The sequence below is a fragment of the Meleagris gallopavo genome, chromosome 8, assembly GCF_000146605.3.
Source record: "Meleagris gallopavo isolate NT-WF06-2002-E0010 breed Aviagen turkey brand Nicholas breeding stock chromosome 8, Turkey_5.1, whole genome shotgun sequence".
Classification (NCBI taxonomy): Eukaryota; Metazoa; Chordata; class Aves; order Galliformes; family Phasianidae; genus Meleagris; species Meleagris gallopavo.
In genome coordinates, this window is record NC_015018.2 from 22,449,672 (window position 1) to 22,472,683 (window position 23,012).

At 45.9% G+C, this 23,012-nt stretch overlaps 1 protein-coding gene across 1 annotated transcript in view; it reads right to left on the minus strand.

The window, feature by feature from the left end:
* Positions 1–8,768: 8,768 nt before the first annotated feature.
* The window catches only part of SLF2 (SMC5-SMC6 complex localization factor 2), a 28,246-nt gene continuing 14,002 nt past the window's right edge, over positions 8,769–23,012 (minus strand). Inside the window, 12 exon segments of the mRNA XM_019617755.2 lie at positions 8,769–11,474; positions 12,298–12,366; positions 13,673–13,759; positions 16,256–16,333; positions 16,799–16,930; positions 17,272–17,359; positions 18,029–18,126; positions 18,656–18,832; positions 19,170–19,278; positions 19,565–19,706; positions 20,995–21,070; positions 22,448–22,547. Of these exon segments, the coding sequence (XP_019473300.1) occupies positions 11,439–11,474; positions 12,298–12,366; positions 13,673–13,759; positions 16,256–16,333; positions 16,799–16,930; positions 17,272–17,359; positions 18,029–18,126; positions 18,656–18,832; positions 19,170–19,278; positions 19,565–19,706; positions 20,995–21,070; positions 22,448–22,547 (1,192 nt within the window). The 3' untranslated portion in view covers positions 8,769–11,438.

Here is a 23,012-nt window from a genome sequence, read left to right on the forward strand (position 1 = left end):
GCCGCGGACCTGAGGTGCTGCGGGGGCCAGAGCGCAGAGCGGCGGGAGTGACCTCCAAGTCCCGCAGCACCCCGGCTTGAGGCCACCCCGATCCCCGAACCCGGTGAGTGGGTGCCTGGAGCACGGCCAGCAGCCAGGTGCACGAGCCTACACGCCCAGCCGGGCACTGCGCCCGGCCTCGAGCTGTGTGAGGGCAAAGTCCTTAATGGGGGAAACAACAGCACGGCCTCATCGCACCACAGCCAGCTTGCAGCCAAAGATCCCCCGGTGTGCTGCCCTGGGGGTGCTGGCACCGTGTGCGTGGGGTGTGCTAGGAGTGCTGAGCCCCTTGGAGCCTTCTCTGCCCCACGTGGCTGAGCCCTCCTTCCTCATCCGTCACAAAGACGTGAAGCTCAAGCACGGCACGCAATCTGCAGGTCGCATCTAGGGCACTGGGAAGCTGGCTGGAGCGGGAGGTGGGTGCTGTGCCTCCTTGCTGTGTTGGCAGAGCCGTGCAGCACCGCTCCCAGCACGCTGCCCTCTCCCCAGGCTGCTGGCCGCTCTCCCGCCACACCTGCACGCTCCAGCAGCTGATTGCCATTTCCTCCTGTCCTCGCTTCTCCTCCGCACCTCGCCTTGCCTCCTGCCCTCCTCACGGAAGACAGACACCTGTGCACCAGGTTCACTGCAGCCCTGCCCAGCACAGCCAACCGGACCCAGAGCATGGCAGGGCAGCAGCACTGCCCACACAGCTTTTTTGGGATGGAGAATTCAGATTGTGTGGTCCCCTGGGTTGCATCCCGACTCCACTGTGGCATGGCATGGAGGGAGCCACCTGCATGCCAGCTGTCCCTATGGGGAGTTCAAGGAGGCTCTGTTGCCTGCAATTGCCTTCCTGGTACAGGGATGGGCACAGGAACAGCTGTTTGCAACCACCAGCCATGGCTCAACCCCTTTCTCCCCAGGTCCCGGTCCCATCCCATCCCATCCTGTCCTGTCCCGCAGCAGCACTCCTGTCCGCCCACGTGGCCCCAAGCCCAAATTCAGGCTGTGCTAGCTCCTGGCCTTGGAGTGGGGTAATTAGTGCATGAGCAAAGAGCAAGCTGAGCCCGGTGTGCTCCACGCTGCCTATTTACAGGCCTGAGCTTGCGAGGCTTTAATTAATTAACACGAGTCATCGGCAGCTGGAAACAGATCTATTTTCAGAGCTTCCGCTTGCTCTGCTGCCCCCATGAGATTCTCCGGAGCAATGGAGGGCCCCACTGGTGCAGAGGCCGGGCCTTGCTGCCATGCATCCTGGGGCTGCAGCCAGAGCTGGGGGCTCAACACAGTACAGTCCTGCTCCAGCCCTGCGGTGCAGTGCAGCTGGGTGGGGAGGAAGAAGAGGAGCCGCTGCAGTGCCCAGCCAGCCAGCCCAGCCTGGCTGCTCTGTAATTGCCCTTTGTGTCACTCAGAACACCCAGCTGGTTCCCAGTGAGCCTGCCTGCAGCCCGCTTTGCCCCTCTGACACCCAGCCAGCATGATGATGGCTTCCACATCACACCACACCACCATCCCAAGTGACACTGCTAACGACAACACAGCCACAGTGCTCCATTTACTGCTGGGATCATCTCACAACGCGGAGAGTGCCGCAGCCCTTGGCACGCAGGGTGCTCCAGGCTGCCCCCAGTTTGCTGCCTTTGGTCAGAAAGCACTTGGTGGGGAGGCCGGGCTGCTCCTGGTGCTGCCCCTCCTTCGCTCCGAGCGAGAGCAGCAAGATGCAGCCCCATTGCAGGGATTTGGCTCGGTGCCGCAAGTTACAAAACCTCCTCGTGCTGGGAGCTGGGGATTTATGAAACCCTGTGAAATCCATGATAATCCAGCATGGTGCCCACCAGCTCGCAGCTCCAACGCTGTATTGAAAGGGGTGCAGAAAGAGCCCCTTGGTTCTGGATGAACCCAACTCGGGAATGACAGCAGCTCTCCCCCCAGCTCCCCTGCATCCCTCCAGGCGCAGCACAGAGCTGGACACAAGGAGCCATTGGTGCTCAGGTCATCCTGACCCGGTGCAGTTCTTGTGAGCCTTGCCAAGCGCATCGGCCCTGAGATGAATGCTCCAGTAGGCGCAGAGCATGAAAGGCACAGGATCCTCTTCCATTGAAATGTTGAGCAAAGTTTCCGAACCACCGTTCCTTGGGGCCGGGAGCCAGCAAGGAAAATTACAATTGCAGGATTTGTCTGAGAAAGTTGTAATGTGCCAGAAGCCATGGGCATGGCCAGTCCTTGCTGCTGCGGCTCCAAGCGGGCACTTAGGGCTCAGTTTCTTTTATGGATGAGACTTTTCCCTGGCTCCGTACAGCAGCGGGGGTCACTGCCCCCAACCTCTGCACAATTGGATGCCACACTCCCCCCACCCGGTGCCGACGTTTACAAGTGGAAATGGGGATGCTTTGCCCAGGTGCAGGTTGGCTGCAGGGAGCAGCAGCTGAGTCACGGCAGCCTCCGCCTGCCCTCCCCTGCCCTGCTGCCCCAGGGAAAGGCAGGGGAAGCCTTCCCAGCCGGTCCGGACAGACAGACAGCACACGGCAAGGGCAGGTCAGCAGCAGGTGGGACAGGAGGGAGCAGAAAAACTCCAGGGATGAGCAGCGATGGCAGGGACGGAGCCACACGCTACCAACCAAAGGGCTGCGACCTCTCCCTCCTGCACACCGAGCCCGGGCTGCTGCCATCCACACGATTTAAGCAGCAGCCTCGGCAGCACCGTAAATAACCTGCAAGCGCTGGCAGCCGAAGCTAAGCGCGTACATCACTCTCACGGTTTTTCTTCGCCTCTGACACTTTGATAGGGGCGAGGGGGCGGGGGAAGGAGAGGAGCTTCCAAAATTTATGAGCTGGGATTTAAAAATACATCTGCTAGAGAAGCGCTGCAGAGATGGGGAGGAGGGCGGCTGCAAGGCTGCCTTCAGGAAGGCGCAGCAGGGAGCCGGCAGAGCTGGGAGAGCTGCGTGGCTGTGTCGAAAGCAGAGTGCCCTGGGGGACTGCACTGCAAGTGGCGCCTGTCCGTGCCGTGCATGACAAGGCTCCTGTGAAACGAGAGGTAGGGACAACAAATCAGGTGCTAAAATCCCTCTGGCCCTATGGTAACGTCAGCTGTCGTTACCAAGAGGGCTCTCAGCTCCTCTTGCCTGCAGCTTCTCCTCTCCATCCCCAAGAGGACCATCCATCCAGCCTCCCATGGCTCCCGGCCTCCTCTGGGCACAGAGCCCTTTGTTCAGAGGAGAGGCGTGCAGCTGGGATGTAGCCGAGACATCTCCTCGGTGGGGAATCATGGGTCAGACAATGAAGCCAAGTGGACGTCAGGAAGAATCACTGTGATATCCGAGTGCTCGGCCTTACAGGCACTGCCCCAGTGGGGTGCTGCACAGCGAGCAGCTGAGAAAGGCTGCCCAATCCCAAGCAACATTTAAAAGTAATTTAGACTGAGCGACAATGATGCTCAAAGCAAGTATTTGTCTGCTGAGACAAAATGAGCTATTTCAGTCTTGCCTCTGGTTTTAGTTTTCTTCCCAAGTCAGAGGACTGGCAAAGGCTGAGCTCAGGCCTTCCTGCACAGCCCGCAGCTCCCTCTCTCCTCCAGAGCGATGCTGTGAGTGCACAGGATGGTCCCAAGGGTCACAGCCCCGCTGAGGGTGATGCTTTGCCATGGAAACATCTCCCTCCTAACAACACATCTATCAGCACGCATCCCAAAAGCAGCCCGGCCTCTGTGACATTGTGGATTTTTGCTTCCATCTGAGGAAGATGGCAGCCGTACCCTCTGAGTGCTGTTTGTTAAAGTTCTGGGGTAATTCATGCAAAAGATGTCAGAGGAGCCTTGGGCACGTGCCGTGGGGACATGCAACTTCTCAACAAACATAGGCTTTGCAGCTCAGTGCAATTTCTCTGCAGCCTTTGGTTTGCATTCCACCACTACCTCTGCTGCTCAACCAAGTTAATGTATTCCAAAGCCTGATGGTTTTCCCCCTACGCAGTCAGATTTTGGGAAGTTACACCAAAATGTCTCACTCACAAACAGCCTTTGTCCTAAGGTGTTTATGGACTGGGCAGCATTCATCACATCCTGGTGTTCTAGCACAAATCTCCTATTACATGACGGTGTAAATGGGGCTTCTTAAGAGTCAGCTGAATTCCTTTGATTCATGTCCATGCATATCCATACAGCCAATTACCTTTATAAACAACAAGGAAAAAAAAAAAAAAGAGAAGAGGAAGGAGCTATTAAAGCCAGTGTCAAAGCCAGCAAAGCGCACACCGCAGGGCTGGGTTAATGAGCAGCCGGCTGGCCGGAGCCGGGCCGCTGTCCCAGCAGGACTGACTCAGCCCAGCAACCTGAGCAGGCAGAGCTCTTGGGCACCCGCAGCTCCTGGGCTGCACCGAGGTGCTGGGAGCTGTGAGGTTGCATGCAGTCTGTGACACCGGGGCTTCTCGCAGCCATCGCACATGGGTGGCCCGGCCAGCCCTCCCACTGCACTTCAGGGGAAAAAAAGCCAACCGTGGATGCATTGCTATGCATATAGGAGGCATCGATTTCGTACGGCACGCCAAGGCCGCTCCGTGCATATCGCGTGAGCGGCCGAGCACGCAGTGTCCCCCTGCCTGCCAGGCAATGTCACCAGCAGCTCCCTGCAAGGACACTTCCAAGGCGAGGGAGCGGGGATCTGGCAGACACCCGTCACCATCGTTTATTCTCGTCATTTCTGACCCTCGGGGTAGGAAGAACATCAGAGCACTGCGGGCACGAAACAACAAGCTTTGTAGGTCATATCAGCGTGCTAAGCCCCATTAGGAACCGCAGCACGAAGCATGAATAATACTCCTTTTATTCCACCATATACCTCAACGCCCTTTAAATAAATGTAAATGGTTATTTATGGACAGGGTTTGTGTGGCACGTCTGCTCACGAACACGGGACTCCAGCGGAGCTGGAGCAATAAGTTTGCTATCTCCCCTACGTACGAGTCAGGATAACCACAGCGCTGATAGGATTAGCGATTGCCCAAGGGATCCCTGGCAAAAGAGCAGCGGGAGAGCGCTGTGAATCTTACACGAGCGGATTTATGTGCTGCCCATTAGCCCGGAGCTGCAGAGCAGCAGTCCTCCCGTGCCACGCTCTCCAAAGGACAGCGAGGCAGCAAAAACTTCGAAAGATGGCAAGGTTGGGACCTCCAAGAAGCAACTGGGTCATTTCTGAAAAGCGGCGAGCAGGCCAACCTAGACAGCTTCCCTTAAACCCTTTCAGCAAATAACTGCATCGATTGCCAAAAATTATCTGATAAAGCAAAGCCAGGGAGAGACGCAGTGAGTCACCCCCTCCCCACCGCGTTAACTCCCTTTTGTCTTTGCCACGGCTGGAGCAGGCCGAGGTTGCCCCCAAGAGGCAAACCCGACACAGCAGCTACAGAGGGAAATACCGAATTCTGTCACGAAGGTATCACATGGGAAAGATTTAAAATCCAGCCTCACATTCCCTTGTTTTTGCTTCTCTGCTAGCCGACATCATCTATCAGATGGGATGGGAGGTGGGATTGGGTCCCCGCCCCACAGCCTGCAGGATACAGCCTGGAAGATCTCAGCCAGGGACGGCCGCTTTCACTTCACAGACCCTGATGGATTTTTCTGCCACTAAAACGTTTTTTGAACATCTCTGCTTTCAGCCCCCGCAACATCCTGAGGCAAGAATATCCCCAGCTCCACCATCTCCTTTTGTCCGCTTTGAGCCTCCGTGCTAATAAAAGAACTACAGAGTCTGAAGCCAAATTACAGAGCACCACTGAGTAACTTCACTCTATTCACTCATTTTCAGGCCATTTGACTGGAGAGCTCTCCATCCATCTCACTTTCCAACATTACAACTATTTATTTCCCAGCCGATGAGATGCAGCCTGCAGACAACGGCAGCTTGTTTTGTTCCTCCCCTGTGCACGCACACGGGCTCCATCCCAGAGGGCTGAACCCAGACAAGGCTGTAACCTTGGCTCCGACGCAGCTGGAGCTGCTAGACGAGAGGACGTGGGCAGCTGGAGCATCCCAGCTGTGAGGGATGGGGGTTACTTACTGCTCTGTGCTGGGCTCCTGGTGGGTCCCCCCACACCACCCCACATCCCCAGCTTACGGTCAGCTCCCTGCCAGAGGTGACATCTCCAGAACGGCCGCTGCGCTCGCTCCTGCCAGGCTCTTAATTACGAGGAAGCTGACACAGTTTCTCAGCAAACAGCAGCCGCGTACTGCGGGGAAAAACAGAATGAGGGCAAAAGAAAAAAAAAAAGGGCTAATAGAAAGAGAAAATCAACCGGAATGAAAAACACGTTGTGCTGTGCAAACTTTACCATAACAGTGTTGGAGCCCAAATGCTGACAAAATAGGTCAGTACACAGGGGAGGCAGGCAGCGCTCCACGGCTGCATAAGAGAAGTGATACGCAACACAGCACCTGGGTGAGCATCACCTGCCAGGCCTCCCTCCGGCTGGGTGTAGGGCAAAGCAAGCGGATTCAGTTTCCAGCATGCAGATCAGTTCTGTGAGCCTGAGGAGCCCACAGCTGATTTATGCTGCCTTTTTAAAGCCTGCAGCGTGAAGAGAGCACCAAACTTAACGCCTAGCCTTCCTCTCCCCAGCACCGAGCCTGCCAGCCTTAAGCTGTTATTTTTATTCCAGTAGGAGCCCAGCGGTCAGCTAGGAGGAGATGGACCTCCTGCTACTGAGCTGCAGCAGCCAGGACCTCCATCTCTAAGCAGGCTTTGAGAAAAGAGCTGGAATTAAGCGGCAAAGCCCTGGAGCCTTTAAGCCGTCCCCCAGCAGTCACAACCCTGCTGAAGAACCCTCGCCCAGCAGTCCCAAAGCAGCAGAGATGTTATTTACCCTGCAGGACGAAAGGAGCGCGGCTCACCCGGCTTCTAGCAGCTGCAGCAGTGAGCGTCAGCCCAAAGGAAAGCACGGGGAAAAGGGTGTGTGCCAGCGGCCCCATTTCCTACGGCCGGGAGCCCTCCTCCACACATCACAAGGGGTAAACCACCTCGGGCAGCCCCGGGCCGGTGGCAGAGCCTGGGCCGCCCCGATGACGGACACGGGAAGGATTCCGGCCGAGCTGCCACCTCCTTCCCTGATACCTCCCTGCAGGGAGCCGGGAGGGGGCGGGGAGGCTGGAGGAGACGAGGTGCCGCTCACCAGGCTGAGGGAGACATCCACAGAGCTGCAACGCGTCTGAATGCCGCTTAAAGGCCACCTGAAAACACATCTCGACAGGCAGCACTCACTGCAGGCATGGGGACTCGCTTTCAGCACCCGCGGCAAAGGATCAAGGCAGGAAGACGGGAATGTCTTCCTTCTCTCACCACCCAGCGCCGCTTCTGATAGCAGGTAAAGCGTTCCCTTTCAAATTCCTGACTACAAAGACGAAGAAATGCCGGCTGAAAGAAGTCAGACAAAACTAAAAGCGCCTCGCTAAGGACCGGCCCTTCGAGGAATTTACTTTCCCTAGGAGCCTTCCCAGCAGCAGCCCAGGCCGTTCCCCAGCACGGAAAGTCCTTTTCAACACCAGATAAGGAGGGGCCCCATCAGTTAAGCCGGCAAAACATCCACGAGGCAGAACATCAAGGCATTTGGCAGCCCAGGGGAAGACGGGAAGAATCGCAATCCGAACGTCACTGAGAGCATTCGGATAATATAAACCACAAGGCACGAGCTAAAGCCGTCCGCGGCCGCCTGACCTCTGGGCAGCCCCTTAACCACGCCGTGTTCCATAAGCGTGCCCTGCCCTGCTCCCCCAGCCGCATCGCACCGGGCAGGCTCCTGCACGCCCTGCGCGCCGCCTTGCTGTGCTGCGGGCTGCCTCCCTGCACCGAGTCGATCCCAGGAGCCTTTTCCTTCGAGCGGGCCAAGCAGTAACGCAGCGGGCCCCTCTGGCACGGCAGGGTGGTTCCCACCAGGGAGCTTTGGGCTGGAAGGGTTTGTAAGCCCTTGGAATGAGTTTGCAGAAGGAATGGGAGGGCTGCCTCCAGCAATAGCCTCAGTTGCCCTTTCCAGTAGGAAAAAAAAACCAAAAAAAACAAAAACCCACCAAACTTGCACAACTGCTGGGGAAAAAAAAAACAAACTCAGTCCAGGAAACACATAGAACAAACATACGTGACCAGTGCAATGTCATGCCCTGAAGTACTGCGTCCTGCGGGAGAATCCCCTCTCAGCCCATTGCCTGGAAGCTTCAGCTCAAACCTCCCTCTGAAGACACAGCTGGGTGAGGGCAGTGCTGCAGGACAAGGCCACGCACAGCCCTTGGATGAAGGCAGAGCTCTCCTGTCTGTGCTCAGAAAGCTAACACCACAGTATCCATCCCTCTTTAGAAGGTCTTCTACCACGTTAAAATATCACCTCTCAATCCTATCAGGTAACTATCTCTGCAGCTGCTGTGTCGTTTATAGCAGCATAAGTGTTTGTTCATCACCTTTTCCCAAAGGTATTCTCAGCTCAACTCTCGGCTGTGGGGACTTGAGAGAGCTCCTGCAGCCACTGCATCAATGATGCACCCACATCCCACTGCCCTCCAGCCAGCCCTGCCTGCGAGCCGTTCAGCACTTCTGAAATCCCCTTCCATTACCAAGTTCCACAACAGGTCTGGGAAGACATGTGATGTGCAAATAGCTTTGCAGGCAGGTTTCTTCAACTTAGGAACAAACTTTTTTTTTTTTTTTTTTTTTTTAAGTTCCATAGAGAGGCTTGTCAGGAGAAAAAAAGAAAAAAAGCCACAAATATATATTTTATAGTCCACTTTTATTATTATTATTTTTTTATCTGTGATTACTGCAATAAAGTACAGCTAATTGCCCATGAGACAAGATAACATGGTTCTTAATACAACCAACATAATATCAAAAGATAAACTTCAGTGCAAAAACGCTTATCTGAAGACAACCAAAGCAGTTAAGACACGTAGTGTGCAAACAGCCTTTTTCAATGCATGTAACTTCTGGCTGGGTGAAAGAAGATAGCAGCAGGTTTGCTGGGCCGTTCCTTGCAGTCCTGGAGCAGCACTCAGCTCAGCAGCCCCATTTAAGATGCTGCAGCAATGCTTTGGTTTCGCCTCTGCCGGGGTACAGACAAGCTCCAATTCAACCAAAGTCCAGATGGAGCAACAGGGGGATTGGTACTCAGCTACAGACAGATGGAGGGAAGTCCAGACAAAGGAGGAGGGGGAAAAAAAGCCAGAATGTATACACAGGCATCAAGCATGAAAACACAGAACTGGCAGAGCTAAGAATTACTCCAAGACTCTCCATTTATAGTAAGCTAATCGGCTGTGAACCTAAGCACTGCAGAAGACCCAAATAGGACCTGCAGCCATATTTTTGTGCAGTGGTTGATGTGTTGACTTTGTGCACAGACATCGGATTAGAAAAATCTGATTTTCTCATTGGTGTACTGAATAAAAGCAAATATCAAAGTGGTTATTTTGTACAGAAAAACATCCCCAACACTTTGAAGGTGCTCCAAACTGCAATACAAGGAACAAAGAAAGACACTGATCTAAATCTCACCCCTTTCCTTCTCCAAAATATACAGGATCACAAATTCAATTTTACATGGTAAGAAAATACATACACATTAAAGTAAGCGTACTGTTAAAAACTGTATACAACATTAGCGAGAAAAAGATAGAAACATTAATAAAAATCACATACAATATATTCAACATAAGAAGCAACTGCTACCAGACGGAATGCTGTCACACAGGGAACGATGGGCAGAGCAGAGGATAGCAGTGGCATACCTGTATACCAACACACCATTCCTATTTTCAGCCTAAGCCAGTCCTGTTGTCAGAGATTCCCTTTGAGGTAGATTCAACCAATTCTGAAGTGACATGCTGGGATTAAAAAAGGGACTTCTTTCTGTCCTCAGATAGTGACGAACGTGGCGGGGACGAAGAGAAGTTAATAATCCTGTGAAGGGTACAGAGACACTGCAGACTTCGCCTAAGCCACCCACGTTTGAAAGGAAAGACAAAACACTGAATGGGATTCCCCAACAAACACCCTCCCTGGAGGCTGTCCCCCACTTACAGCAGCTCCTTTACACACAACATGCAGACTTAAGATTTAACTTTAATTTTAACCTTATTTTACATTCCTGTCAAGTTGTAGGAAATTTACTGTACAAGAGAAGATAGGTCAATCTACAAAAATTAAAAGGAAACAATATTATAAAATACAAATGTAGTAGCATTAAAAAAATCTGGATTTTCCATTTGGTATCCTATCCAACACAAACTTTCTGTCACACATACACAAACACCACAGACAAAACACAGTGTACATTTAAATTATGGCATTCACACAGAAAGCACACACGGAGGGATTACATCTCTCTCTGATGGCTGCAAACACAGCTCATGGAGCTTTGCGCTCACGCTGTGTATGCAGCAAGACTTTGCACAAAGGAATTCAGACCTCATACAGCTTTCAGTTACTTTCACATGCACCGGACACCTCAAATCTACACTGACTTGATAGTTTAGGAACAGCATTTTCTCCATTTAGAGAAAGCGCTTAAAGGTATTTTTCTTTAAAGAGTAGTACAAGACCACTGGTGTAATGAGAGCTCATTTACAATAGGATCTTATAAAATCACTTCCTGTGCAGTCACATTCACTGCATAAATAACATCTGAAGATGAGGAAGTTAAAATGAATGCACTGCAGTAACAGCAAATGCTATTTTGTTATTTGTAATAAGTTCTGCTTTGTTATTTGTTAGAAGACAACAACAGAGCAAAGCAGCATCCACTTATATTGTATGGGCACAGCCTCTCTTCAGCTGTCTCCACCCTCAAGTGAACAAAACACCCCATCACTTGTGCACACATCACCGTCATATTTTATTATTTAGAGACACTGGACGGTCATACCAATTGATCTTGCTTTGCGGATCAAGATGTGTGGGCAGCTCTGCTATTCAGATCAGTAGTGAAGCACTTCCTCATCTGCTTACAGCAGAGAAGATCTAATACTGTTTCTAGACTCATATTTCACAGGGCAGTTCTTTCCTAGCTATCCCAAAGCAATACTTATAGGTGCGTGCTGGCAAGAAAACCAACACGCAGAGTTTCCAAAGACATGTCACGATTAACAATGGAAATAAGAAAACTTCCTTCAACTTTCAACATGATAAAATTCAATCCAGACAGAGCTATAGAAATAGCTGCTGCTTCAGTTCACCCACTTTCAGAAGTACCACATTCAAGGTAAAAGCAATGCCAATCAAATTGGATTGTTTTTCGTATTTGCTTGAACCAAGCTCAGGTTCTAATTCAGGCGACCAGTAATTCTTGCATTCCGATCAAGGTGAAGCTCCATTCCTTCTATACGTTCCTTGGTTTCAGGTTGGTTTTTTTGTTGTTGTTATTTCCCTGATGTAGGCAGGATCTCATGAATCTGGCTCCCAGAAGTCATGTAGCTTTCCCTGAAGAGTAGAAACAAAATAGAAACAAAAAACAAACCAACAAACATTGAAGTGAGGAGGAGAACAGGCAACTGCTTAGCGTAAGATCACCACATCAGTTTGCAAGTCCCTACAGTGTTATTTGGAAACACCATCCCCATATGTGAATCAAATCCAAATGTCTCTAAGAGTTGTATCTTTACCAGCTTCCATCATCTGCTAAGTAACTTCTGCAACCACATCTGCCACCTAATTCACTTCCCTTCCTGTAGCAGGAAACCTTAGATACTACAAGTGATGTCTTTTTCTGAATACTGCTTTGACTGATCAAATATGCTTTAGAGACAAACGTTTAATTACACAGTTTTTAATTTTTAATGGAAATCAGTACTAAGCATATATATGTAATTTAAACTTCCTGGTAGAAATTCACTAGATTACAAAGTATTAAAGAGTTTTCCTAATCATTGCACAGAATTAGACAGGTTGGAGGGGCTGTGTTCATCAAGAGCTGTTGAACAGATGTGTTTAGAGCACTGGACTGGAGTAGCCTCCAAGTCAAACTGCCAGACAACAGCAGGAAGTGCCTCACCGCATTCCTGCCCCACTCAAAAGTCCCTTCTAAAGCATCTGCTAATGACTGTAATCAGAGCCAGGCCCTGCAACTTGACTCAGTGTTAGCACTTCGGGGTGTTACATAAGCCGTTTCTGAGAACAGCTGAGAACTTCTGAGGATAAAGGTGATATCTCTGTTATACCGAAGCGAGCAAAGACAGAATGTTAACTAAAGAATACAAACGACTCTGCAATATGAAAATAAATAGGAATAGTTTCATTACATTACCTGAGTAATCCGACTGTTTTGTATCAGATCTTGCCATCTGCCGTATATCCTAGCAACCAAGTCTTTTACCTGCAAATTCAGAGCGATTAGTTCAGCCATTTCTGGTAAAAAAAAAAAGTCACAAATTACAACCACCACCACCCAAACCAAAAAACCCAACACTCGAGGCTTTCTGGGAGGGAACGGTTTGACAACAGGCAGAGAGCATCACCAACTCAACACCAACAAGATCCCCAACTCAGGTACCTACACAAACACGTGATTTTCCACGTTAAGTGTCTGGAATTCACCACACAAGCCTCTGGCCTCCAAAAACTATCTCAGCCACTGTTCAGTTAGGTTTGTGACGTGGGTCTTCTTGTTTCTAACTAGAAAAGGTGCCTGACAATATAATCACAGAAGCCAAGGACGCAGCACCACAATTCCAAAATGAATTCCTTATACAAAAACCTGGTGGTGTTGGTTTTTTTGTTCGTTTTTTTCCTCCTCAGAGCCAACCACAAGCAGGTGTGAAATACTAGAGCTGAGATTTGCTCTGCGTTCAATGTAAAACCCAGCACACTGGTGTCTTCTGGTAGCAGTGCTACAGTGAAAAAAATACAAGTAGCAACAGGGAAAAACAGAGCAAGGTTATCCTCCCCCAGTGCAAGGAAAACAGAATAGGGAACTGAGATTCAAAAATTCAAGGCAAGATTCATTAACTCATTGGAAGGATCCATGCTCTAACCCCTTTGGCTGAATAAAAATCCCACGGCCCTTTTGAGAGTTATGAACACAACTGCAAACATCTGACATAAAGCTGAAGAAGGCAATGCTTTTCAATGCTGAGATGCTATGACAGCATGCAGAGCATGAAAGGCAGAGTTAGGACTACCATTAGCAAGCTACACGCCACAAAGCAAATGAAAGACAACTAGCCAAGCTTGATGCTACACCACATGCAGTGTTGGCATAAATACACAATGTTTTAACAACTAACTTAACTACTTTGAAAATAAAGGACACACAAGAGAGTCTGGCTAGTTTCTTCTGCCCTCTGTATCCAGCTTTGCACATTGCCTCCATTCCTGAAAGTACAAGACTGATTCCTGTCAGTTATCAGAGATTGCCATGGGAGAGAAAAGGAACAACTCTGTTGGTCTGAAAGTTGAGATGCCTTCCTAAGAGGAAGACGAGCTCACATCTTAGTGTTGTCAGCATCCTGTTGTTAGAAAAGAGTATTTTCAGTGCATTAAAACAGATCTGCATTCATGGGTACAGAGACAGCAAAACCAGGAAAAATAAATCCACAAGGAAGTCTTAGAACTTCCAGTGTTGAGATGAGGGAACAACACTAGAAAAGACCAAACAAAAGTAACAAGAAAAGGTGTCTTACCTTTGTTCGATAGAACAGCCTTGCATCTTCCCTAATATCACATTTTATGTGCTTATCCAAGGTACTACAAAACTTCAGTAAGTGTTGCTAAATAAAGATAAAAAAAGTAGGGCTATTTAAGTGATCGTGCTGAAACTAAAATATTTACTTCAAATATTTATTTCAATGTAAAAAAAAATACATACTTTAATCTGAAATTTTCTCTGAACTAGAAAGTAAGGAAGGGAGGAGAAGAAAGAAAGCAAGACTACAAGATCCTGTATCAGCTGTTGATACACACCTGACTTAAAAGTTCTATGAGCTTAAATAAGTAATTCTAAAGACTCATGAGAACCCAGCTACACATCACAAACGTTGAAGTTCCTGCTAGCTAATTTGTAAATCCCCTCCGTTCCCAAAGCAGCAAGAAAAATACAAGTCAGGTCTTTCACTGATGGAAAAGGGTTCTGAAGTTACAACAGCTAAAAATAACCTCTTCAGTAACCATGATTCAGGTAATTTCCTTTTGCAGCCCATAAGAATTAGCTGAGTAGGTAAAACATGCACAGGGTTTATGCACTGATCTTCTTACTTCTCTCTATGCTTCCGATGGCTTTAGTAACAGTTTTGCAACTCCACCATCCCCCACTAACAGCTCCAAGATCTGACGTGCTGTGAATTTCGTGACAAAACTCCTGCTCTCAGTCTCTCACTAACCTGCCGCAAAGAGGCTGCACTCTCTAAGTGAAACACAATGAAATTCTACTTTTAAACGTTTTCAAGTGCCTCAATGACAGTTCACCCCATCCAACTGAAAGATAAGTAGGACTGAAATAACAATACCAATTTCATACAATGTCCAACCTGCACAATATCCAGCTACTGTCCAACTCCACCCCACATCTCACATTCAAGAGGAGACTATTTCTTCATCAAGAAATTCAGAAATACAAGTGGTTTGTGTATATGGCTGCAGGGTTTTTGATTTTTGTTTTGTTTTTTAATTGAATTTAAAATCCCCATCATAAATCTTCAGGAAGGCAGTTATAAAGAACAAATTTCAGAAGGTCACTGCAATATAAGTATTTTCTACACCAAAGATGGTTTGACTTCATATTACAGCATACAATCACCTCTTTGCAATCGAGTAGGAAACTGAAGCCCTAAGCCCTTCGGGGGAGACAGGATGGGAAGAGGACAAGGGTGTGATGCTCTCTATGAGTAAAAGCAGCTGCCTGAGGATGGATGAAGACTCCACTGAGAACTTATGGGTTGGAACTAAAGAGAGGACAGGTAAAGGTGACATTACAGCAGTACCTGCTGCAGGCCACCTGACTGGGAAGAACAAGCAGATGAGGCCCTCTACAGACACAAGAGCAGCTTCACATTCACAGGCTTTGATCTTAAAAGGGGACTCCAACCACCTGGCTACTTGTCCTGCTGCTCTGTCTTTCTGACATCAGCCAGCAGGCTGAGGGAGGTGATCCTTTCCTCCTTGCATCTGCAGTGTGGTGCCCAGTCAGCACAGAGTGACACTGCAGAGTACAGTGGAAGGCCACCAAAGCGATTAAGGGTCTACAACACCTCTCCTTTGAGAAAAGGCAGAAGGAGTTGGGACTGTTTAGCCTAATAAGAGGGTTTGGGGAGATCTTATCAATGTCTAAAAATATCTGATGGGACGCTGCAAAGAGGATCGAGCCAGTGGGATTGTTTTAAAATAGAGGTTCCCGTGATGGGAGGCAACGAGGCACAAACTGAAACTCAGGAGGTTTCATTTGAATATGAGAAAACACTTCACTTGAAGGTGGCTGAGTACTCAAACTGGTTGCAGGAAAGGTTAGGCAGCTTCACCCTTTGAAGATATTCAAAAGTTGTCTTGCCATGGTGTTAGGTCAACCCGTTCTAGGCAGCGCTGCTTGAATAGAGTGGTTGGATCAGATGACCTCCAGAGGTCACTAAACTATTCTACACTCTGTAAAATGTAAGCAAACATTATGCTTTACCAGCATCTTCACGAGATCATATGACATTTCTTAACAGTCAGGAGTGGTTCAATGGGACAGAAGACTTGCACAAACACTGTGAAGCAAGCAATTCACAGCAAATGCTTGCAGAAATCTGAATCGAGATTACCAGAAGGCCAAACAGAAGGTCTTGGTTAAGAGATATTCCTTTTGCAACACAAGGGAAATACTGCTGAAGAGAGCAGGAGAGATACAGTCCTAGCCTTCACTTGCCACATGACTGCACCCCAACACAGCTGTATGTTTCAGCGTATTTTACAGGTTGTTTTCAAAGCGTTTTTCTTCTAGATTGAAAAATTTCAGCTTCACAAATTTCACACAGGTTCACTGAAGTTCTGAGAATCTGTATTTATCTCCATTTACTCTGTGAAAAATAACACTTCTGCTGATCTACAGCCTTATCTTTCTGCATTTTTCCAAGTGGAATTATGTAAAAGTTTTTCTTTGCATTTACTGCAGAGAAAAGCCCTTCTGCATTTGCTTTGCCTCTGAGCAAAAGTTTCTCTCACAACAGACCAGAAGTGCATGATAATTAATTAGTATTTCAAAATCTAAAGACCTGGTCACTGAAGTTACTTACCCTTTGATCGGAGTTTACAGTGTCAAAGAAACTAGCTTCACTGACTAGATGGAGGAGGATGTAGATTAAGTAATACACCTGTAGAGAAATGAGCAGAGCTGTAGCAGCCAAAACCATCTTAACATATAGCATTCCTGCTGCTTTAATAATTTGGTGTTATGGCTTCAGTGGCACCTCCAACAGACAAATAAGAGGACAGACTTTTTTTCCTAAATAATTGGAAATAATACATTCATATAACATTTAAAAACAGTATTATGCTGTTTTAAGTTACCTAGCTAGCCCACAAAGCCTCCTGAGCTTTCAGTTACTGAAAATTAAGTTCATGTTTGGCATTAATTTCCACATCACCTATATCCAGACCAAAATACTTGCTAATACATTTCATAGTAGACTCAAATAACCAAACCAATTCTGAATTTTCAGCTGAATGGAAGTTTTTCTAAATTGGTTTACAATAAAAAGATTTGTTTTCAAAATTGCAGAAGGTGTAAAAAAACCACAAATGCAAAAAAAAAAAAAAAAGTCCTGTTGGCTACATACCTCCTGTTCCAGCTCTATATTAATGTGTTCTTTAATGTGTTCTTCACTGACATTCTGCTGCTCATCTTTTCTCATCTTCTCTAGCAGATTAGAAGGCTTCATGTACACCAGATACTGATGCAGAAGAGACATCTATAGATACATGTGCATTTACAAGTGGGATTGTTTTACTGGCAATGGAGAATGTGAAACACAGCACCACTATCACATTATCTAAGACAAGAACATCTAGAGCTGGGACTTTTAACATTAAAGCTTTTAAGCTTTGGCAATTCTCGACTATTCATAAACTAAAGTGCTCATATGTTTATGAAGTGTGAACACTTCCATTAGTAATCTAAACAAAAATCAGTGATTGGCCACTCTTAAACAGGAAAATAGGCTTATGGTACGACACAAAGTACATTCAAGCACAAACAACAAACAAGAAAACATCCAAAAATGGATGTTTTCTACACTCAGACGTGCAGTACCTGCTTGTCACAGTCGTCAGGTATTCTCATGTGCTTTTTGTTAAGAAGCTTTGCAATTATCACAAGGCTAAGGCGTCGTCTTACTTCCCTGAAAAACAAGTATGGGATTTTTAAAAATTCATTTCCCAGGAAACATCTTACACTCACACCGTTGCTACAAAGTGTAGCAAAGCTGCATTACAGAATGTTACTAACCTATTAAGACATAACTTAATATTATTAAGACATAAATACTCTTGCCTTAATGCAGCTTTTCATGTGCCTAAGACTGCTACTTGCCCCCAAGTCCGAAAGCAAGGGGCAAAGTCACTGTTGTCTCTCAGATACACTACAATATTTATTGCAAGCATACACCTCATAACAGATTGACACAAAAATCAGATACTTCATCCAAAGAACATTTAACTTTTGGTCATTCAGACAAAAATGGTGACAGATGTTTGAATCTGAAACTGTCAATTGTTTTTCTACTATAAACCACCAGTAGGTCTGCAGTCCATGAAATGGAAAATAACCCTTTTTCCACAGAAGAGGTGATGAAGAAACAATATTCAAACAAAAACTGCACACACAACAACCAAAACATACAAGAAAACCCAAATACTTGGTTCGGTGCTGTTTTTGCTTGTTTGGTGTTTGGTTTTTTGCTTGTTTTGAAGAATTAAGAAAAACAACCCCAAACCACCAGCTCTGTAACAGCTACTGCATTTATCAGGCTTTGGGTTTACAAACTAGACCAGCTGTGTAGTGCCATTACCGTCCACGTGTTATCCAGCTGGGCACCAGCTGAACCAGCCACAGCAGATTATGGTGCTGACTGGAGAGTTCGCTCACCCCCAGGCAGAGCTCAGGCATCTTTAAAAGAACAAAAACAATTTTAAAAATCCCCAGATTACTGAGTGGTGGATACAGCCAGAGTTTGTTTTATTTGCAAAGAAATACACATCTGCTCCCAAGCAAAATACACAGCATAGATGTTAAGAATTGGGCTAGCAAGAGATGATGCACACGAAGATACTCCCACTCCCTGCTAAGTAGCATTTTGCAGTAGGCTGTGATCAGGTTGGTTTTGCTCCTTGCAATCACTGGTTTTATTCTTTCTAACAGCTATCTTTAATCAGTATTCACCCAAATCACTGCAAGCTCAGTACAACAGCCCCGTGCAGAAGAGACAAACTATATTACTGGGCAAACACTTTCCCAGTATGCCCAATCACCTCCCAAATCCCACAGAGCTGAAAAGCCCTCAATTTGTTCACGTTACATTTTCAAGCAGTACTTTTCTATTATGCCAAGGAACAAACAAAAATAAATTGAAACAAGCTTCTTAAAAGTTAAATTGCACTTCCATAACTTAATACTAGAAAATGAATTCCAAAGTTACCTTTGTATCCCAGTCTTTAATACTTATCAGAAGCTTTTTGAGAAGGCACTGGAAATCTATTAAAGAAATTTGCTTCAGCTGTTTGTCCAAGCTTATTTTAAAAAGCAACAGAAGCAGCAGCAGTATTTCTTGATCTGTATATCCATCTTGAATTACTGTTGTGCAGAAGTCTAAAAACTTAAAAAACAAAAATAACATTAAAATCTGAAATTAGATTCTATTAAAGTGTAATGAGAACTTAAGTTTTGCACCACGGTAAAATTTCCTTCAAGCAACAGCTTGTCACTGTAACATTTATGTATCCATATCTTATCTCCTAGTAATTGTCTGCATTCTATTTTCTCCCCTCCCCTTCACCCCCCCCCAAGCAGCTCCTGAAGGATCATTTGCTGAACATGAAGCTAGATGCTATGCTAGGGTTTTATCTACTCAAAGGACCATGCCCAAAGCTAAATTAAGGTACGAGGGCTGGAAGAATAAAAATCCCTGTGTGTACTAAGTGGGGTTTTCTCACCTTGATGACATTCATTAGATTGCTTTCTGGTAAACAGAAGAAGGCAGGACTGGCAGAGTTGGCAAATCCTCCCAGCTGCTCTTTGCTCACCCTTCCTTGCATCTGACTTCTAATAAAAGAGACACTAATTGGAGCAATCAGCAATTTAAATGACCACAAAGCCTTATCTGCATCAAATTGAAGGAAAAAACCCTGCATGTTTTATACACCTTCAAATGACAACCGTCCTGAGCTGCAGTGCACACACACTTTAAGTCATTATTTACAGTTAGGCTACAACTCTTGCAAACCCCCCTTAGGAAGCTGTAGGGCAACAAACAACACTGATTCTAAGCAGAAGACTTTAAAGGGTCATCAAGGACCTAAGCAACAGATATCAAAATGAAAACACTTACATAATATCACGCTCATTAAAGTTGGGCTGAAGATGTTGCAGTGGGAAGAGAGACCTAAACATAATACCCATATTGACAAAAACAGTTGTCACATCAGCTAGTGAAGGGATCCACAGTTTAGACTGTTCATCACTGATGGAGGCTACAAGTAAGAGATATGGGACATATTAGTTTCAGTTATTTGCATTAATTCCTTTCCAGAAGTTTAATCCATTCTACTAGCTCTTATCTCAGAAGAATTGCTGCTACTTGCAGAACCACAGCAGGGCTACAGTAGTCTAATGCAGTACTTTACACTAAATAAATTCTACACCTTTGTAGAATCATTAAGTCTGGAAAGACCAATAAGATCATAAAGTTCAAGCATCAAACACCTGTGATGGCTCTGACCACGTGTGACATCCAGCTATTACTTCAAGAAAAATATCCACAAATATAAACAAATAACACTTGAGACACTGTAGTTTCAGATCTTAATGTTCTACTCAGTTAAAAAAAAAAATGCATCTTTAGTTAAGCAACAGAACAGAATGTCTCAGAACACTCTGGAGACTACAGGAGGCAACACTGTATTAACAAACTTCTCAGGAGCAACTGTAGGTGATCCTGTTTCAAGGGAGATACAGAGATCTGCTGAGACCTCTGAGTTCTCTGAACACTCACTGATCAATTTCAGTGACTCCTTCCAAAACAACCTGAGCACCAACAAAGCAACAAACAAAGGAGGCTACAATCCCTCTCATACCAAACAAGTCCTGTTTCCAATGACATTCAGAATACACAGAACAATTTCAATAGATCTGACCAAGTGCTTCAAAAGTGACCTTGATTACTATAATGATGTTAACTGGCAAACCTAAATGAAGCAGTGACTGTGATGGCTCTAAATGAAGACATGGGGAACATACAAAGGATCTAATACTCAAGAAGTTTTTAGAGTACAGATGAAGGAAGGCAGAACACACAAACAAGCAACCCTTCAAGGTGTTTCTGTGCATGTATACAGTTGTACATGTATACAGTTTTTCCTTTCATCATTAATTTGGAAAGTGAACTATGCAGCGTTGGGTACTACTAGGTGAAAACCATCTTGTAGTCCCCTACATTAAAAGCTTTTGTAGTTTAGAAGACAGAAAGGATTTCTGATCAAACTGGGCTCCTCCTCAGGTCAATTCTATTTGTGAAAGAATAGAAGCAAGTGTAAAAGGTTCTGTATCACATGCACTGCTAGGCAAATAGACACCAGGATGACATCTTGTGGTAAAGCCTGCACACCCTTACTGAGGACCAATTCAAGACATAAGGAACAGAAGTTTCTGACTCGTGTCAGAAACACAGAACAGAACCATTGCTTTTCCCCCCCCCCTCTATTTAGCAGAAGAGAGATGACTTTGCTCAGTTGGTAAGTTCTCCAACCCTCAAATACTCACCATTGTTTAGTGTTATTTCTATCAACCTGTCTAAAATCTGGGTGGAAACACAATAGTTAGGATGAACAGACATCATCTGTGGAGGAAAAAAAAAAAAAGAGAGCTATATGTCAAATACTGAGCAGCACAACATCAGTTTCCTTTAGTAAAATAAAAACAACAAAACAGCAAATAAATATCAAGCCCTCTTCAGCAACAAACAAAACAGACAGAAAACAGAATAATTATGGATCATTTCAAGCAGTGCACATGTTCTGTGAATAGGTTAAAAGCAGTTATTTGCAGTATCAGAATGCTACAACCCCAAGCTGAATCCATCTATTCACAAGAAGGTATTGAGAAGAAAGAGAACGGAGGTATCATATATCCTTTTGGAACCTATTTCTACCTGTGACCAAACTGAACTCTTTAAACAGAAGCGAGGGCAACTGAGAATTGACTGCAACCTTTACCAACCATGGGTAAATTGAGCACCTTCAATACTAAGCCAAAACAATGAATGCCTAACTGCAAAAATACAACTGAGAAATGCACATCATGCTTCCTGGTGTCTTTCACCTCGTTTTGCCCCCCATGTGCTAGACAGTCTTGTGCTTGGTGAGCAAACTGAGCTGCCTCACATCCCACCTTATTTGAAGAATGCCAGAGCTCACGTAAGCAGTGCAAGGCAATCTTTCCCCAGCTGGGGAGAATGAGGTAAGACGACAAAAATGTTCTCCTTTTGCTAGAAGCAGAAAGAAAGTCAACTGACTGGCTGCAATCCTACAGGCAGTCCAGTTTTATTTTTCATTTCAGGAATGGTTAGTGGCAAATAGTAATAGAATGAAGATAGGACAGGGGCATTTTTGAGAGTAACAGAATAATGTAAACTCCCAACACAGACATCTAGAAAGAAAACTGCCACGTTTCCTTTGAGTGTCTCTATGTCCCTAGGCTTTTTGAGCCATAATGCACGCCAACTTTTACAAATACAGAATGCAGTACTTAGATTTACAAGGTGATGTATGTACAAATTGCAGAGTGCTTTTTTTTTATTTTTTTGAGGGTGGAAGGAAACAAATTAATGTTTGCTTCTGATTTGCTCCACACTTGACATCCTGAAATACCTCATCATCCAGCACGGGTTGTGCCATTTTCAGATGAATTGCCATGTACAAAGACAGGCAAGGTTAGGAGGTTTTGCAGTCACTCAGGAGGAAATGGAGGAAAAAAAAAAAAAAAAGCTACTTCCCAGTGTTTTCATTTCTAATGACAAAATATTTCAGACCTCGGGGGGGGAGAAAAAAATAAAAATAAAAATAATCAGAACCCAGAAATAAAGTTGTTCTGGATTAAAAAATTGCTAACCTAATGCAACAGATTCACTGGTACCAATTATCTGTACTATGACCAGCCTTCAGGAAGAACAGTCTATCCAGACACAGTGTAACTGCAGGAACAGTATGGTCCTTACCTGAAAAAGCCACTTTAGAATTGGAATGGGACACACACTACATCTGTAAGAGCTCAGAAAACCATGAACAGCCAAAAAAAGCTGCTGTGTTACATCAGAACTGCAAGGCAAAGTGGGGAAGAGAACAATCCATTAGTGACTGCAGCAGCAACCTCACAAAACTACTGAGAACCTCCCCACCCCTCAGATCACCAACAGTCGAGGAAGATACGAAGGGTCAAAACGTATTATTCTTATGCTTTTACCCACTATGAGATGCTATAGCAATTGAACTTTAATCTTGACAAAATTATTAAAAGCACTAAGTAGAGAACAGCCATCATTATCTCCAAAATGCCATACCATGCAATTTGGAAACACTTTTATTAATAGACAATAATATTAGCAAACAAACACTGATTTATACCATTGTACTGTGAACCATTATGCCTGTCTACACAGACAGGCTGCTGGATTCAGTCAGGTCAGCAAGATTATCTTTTTTTCCCTTCACTGTTCAATGAAATTTACAAATTCTTTTACAGGTAAAGAAAAAAATGTTTGAAGTTGGAATAACCTCGACTTT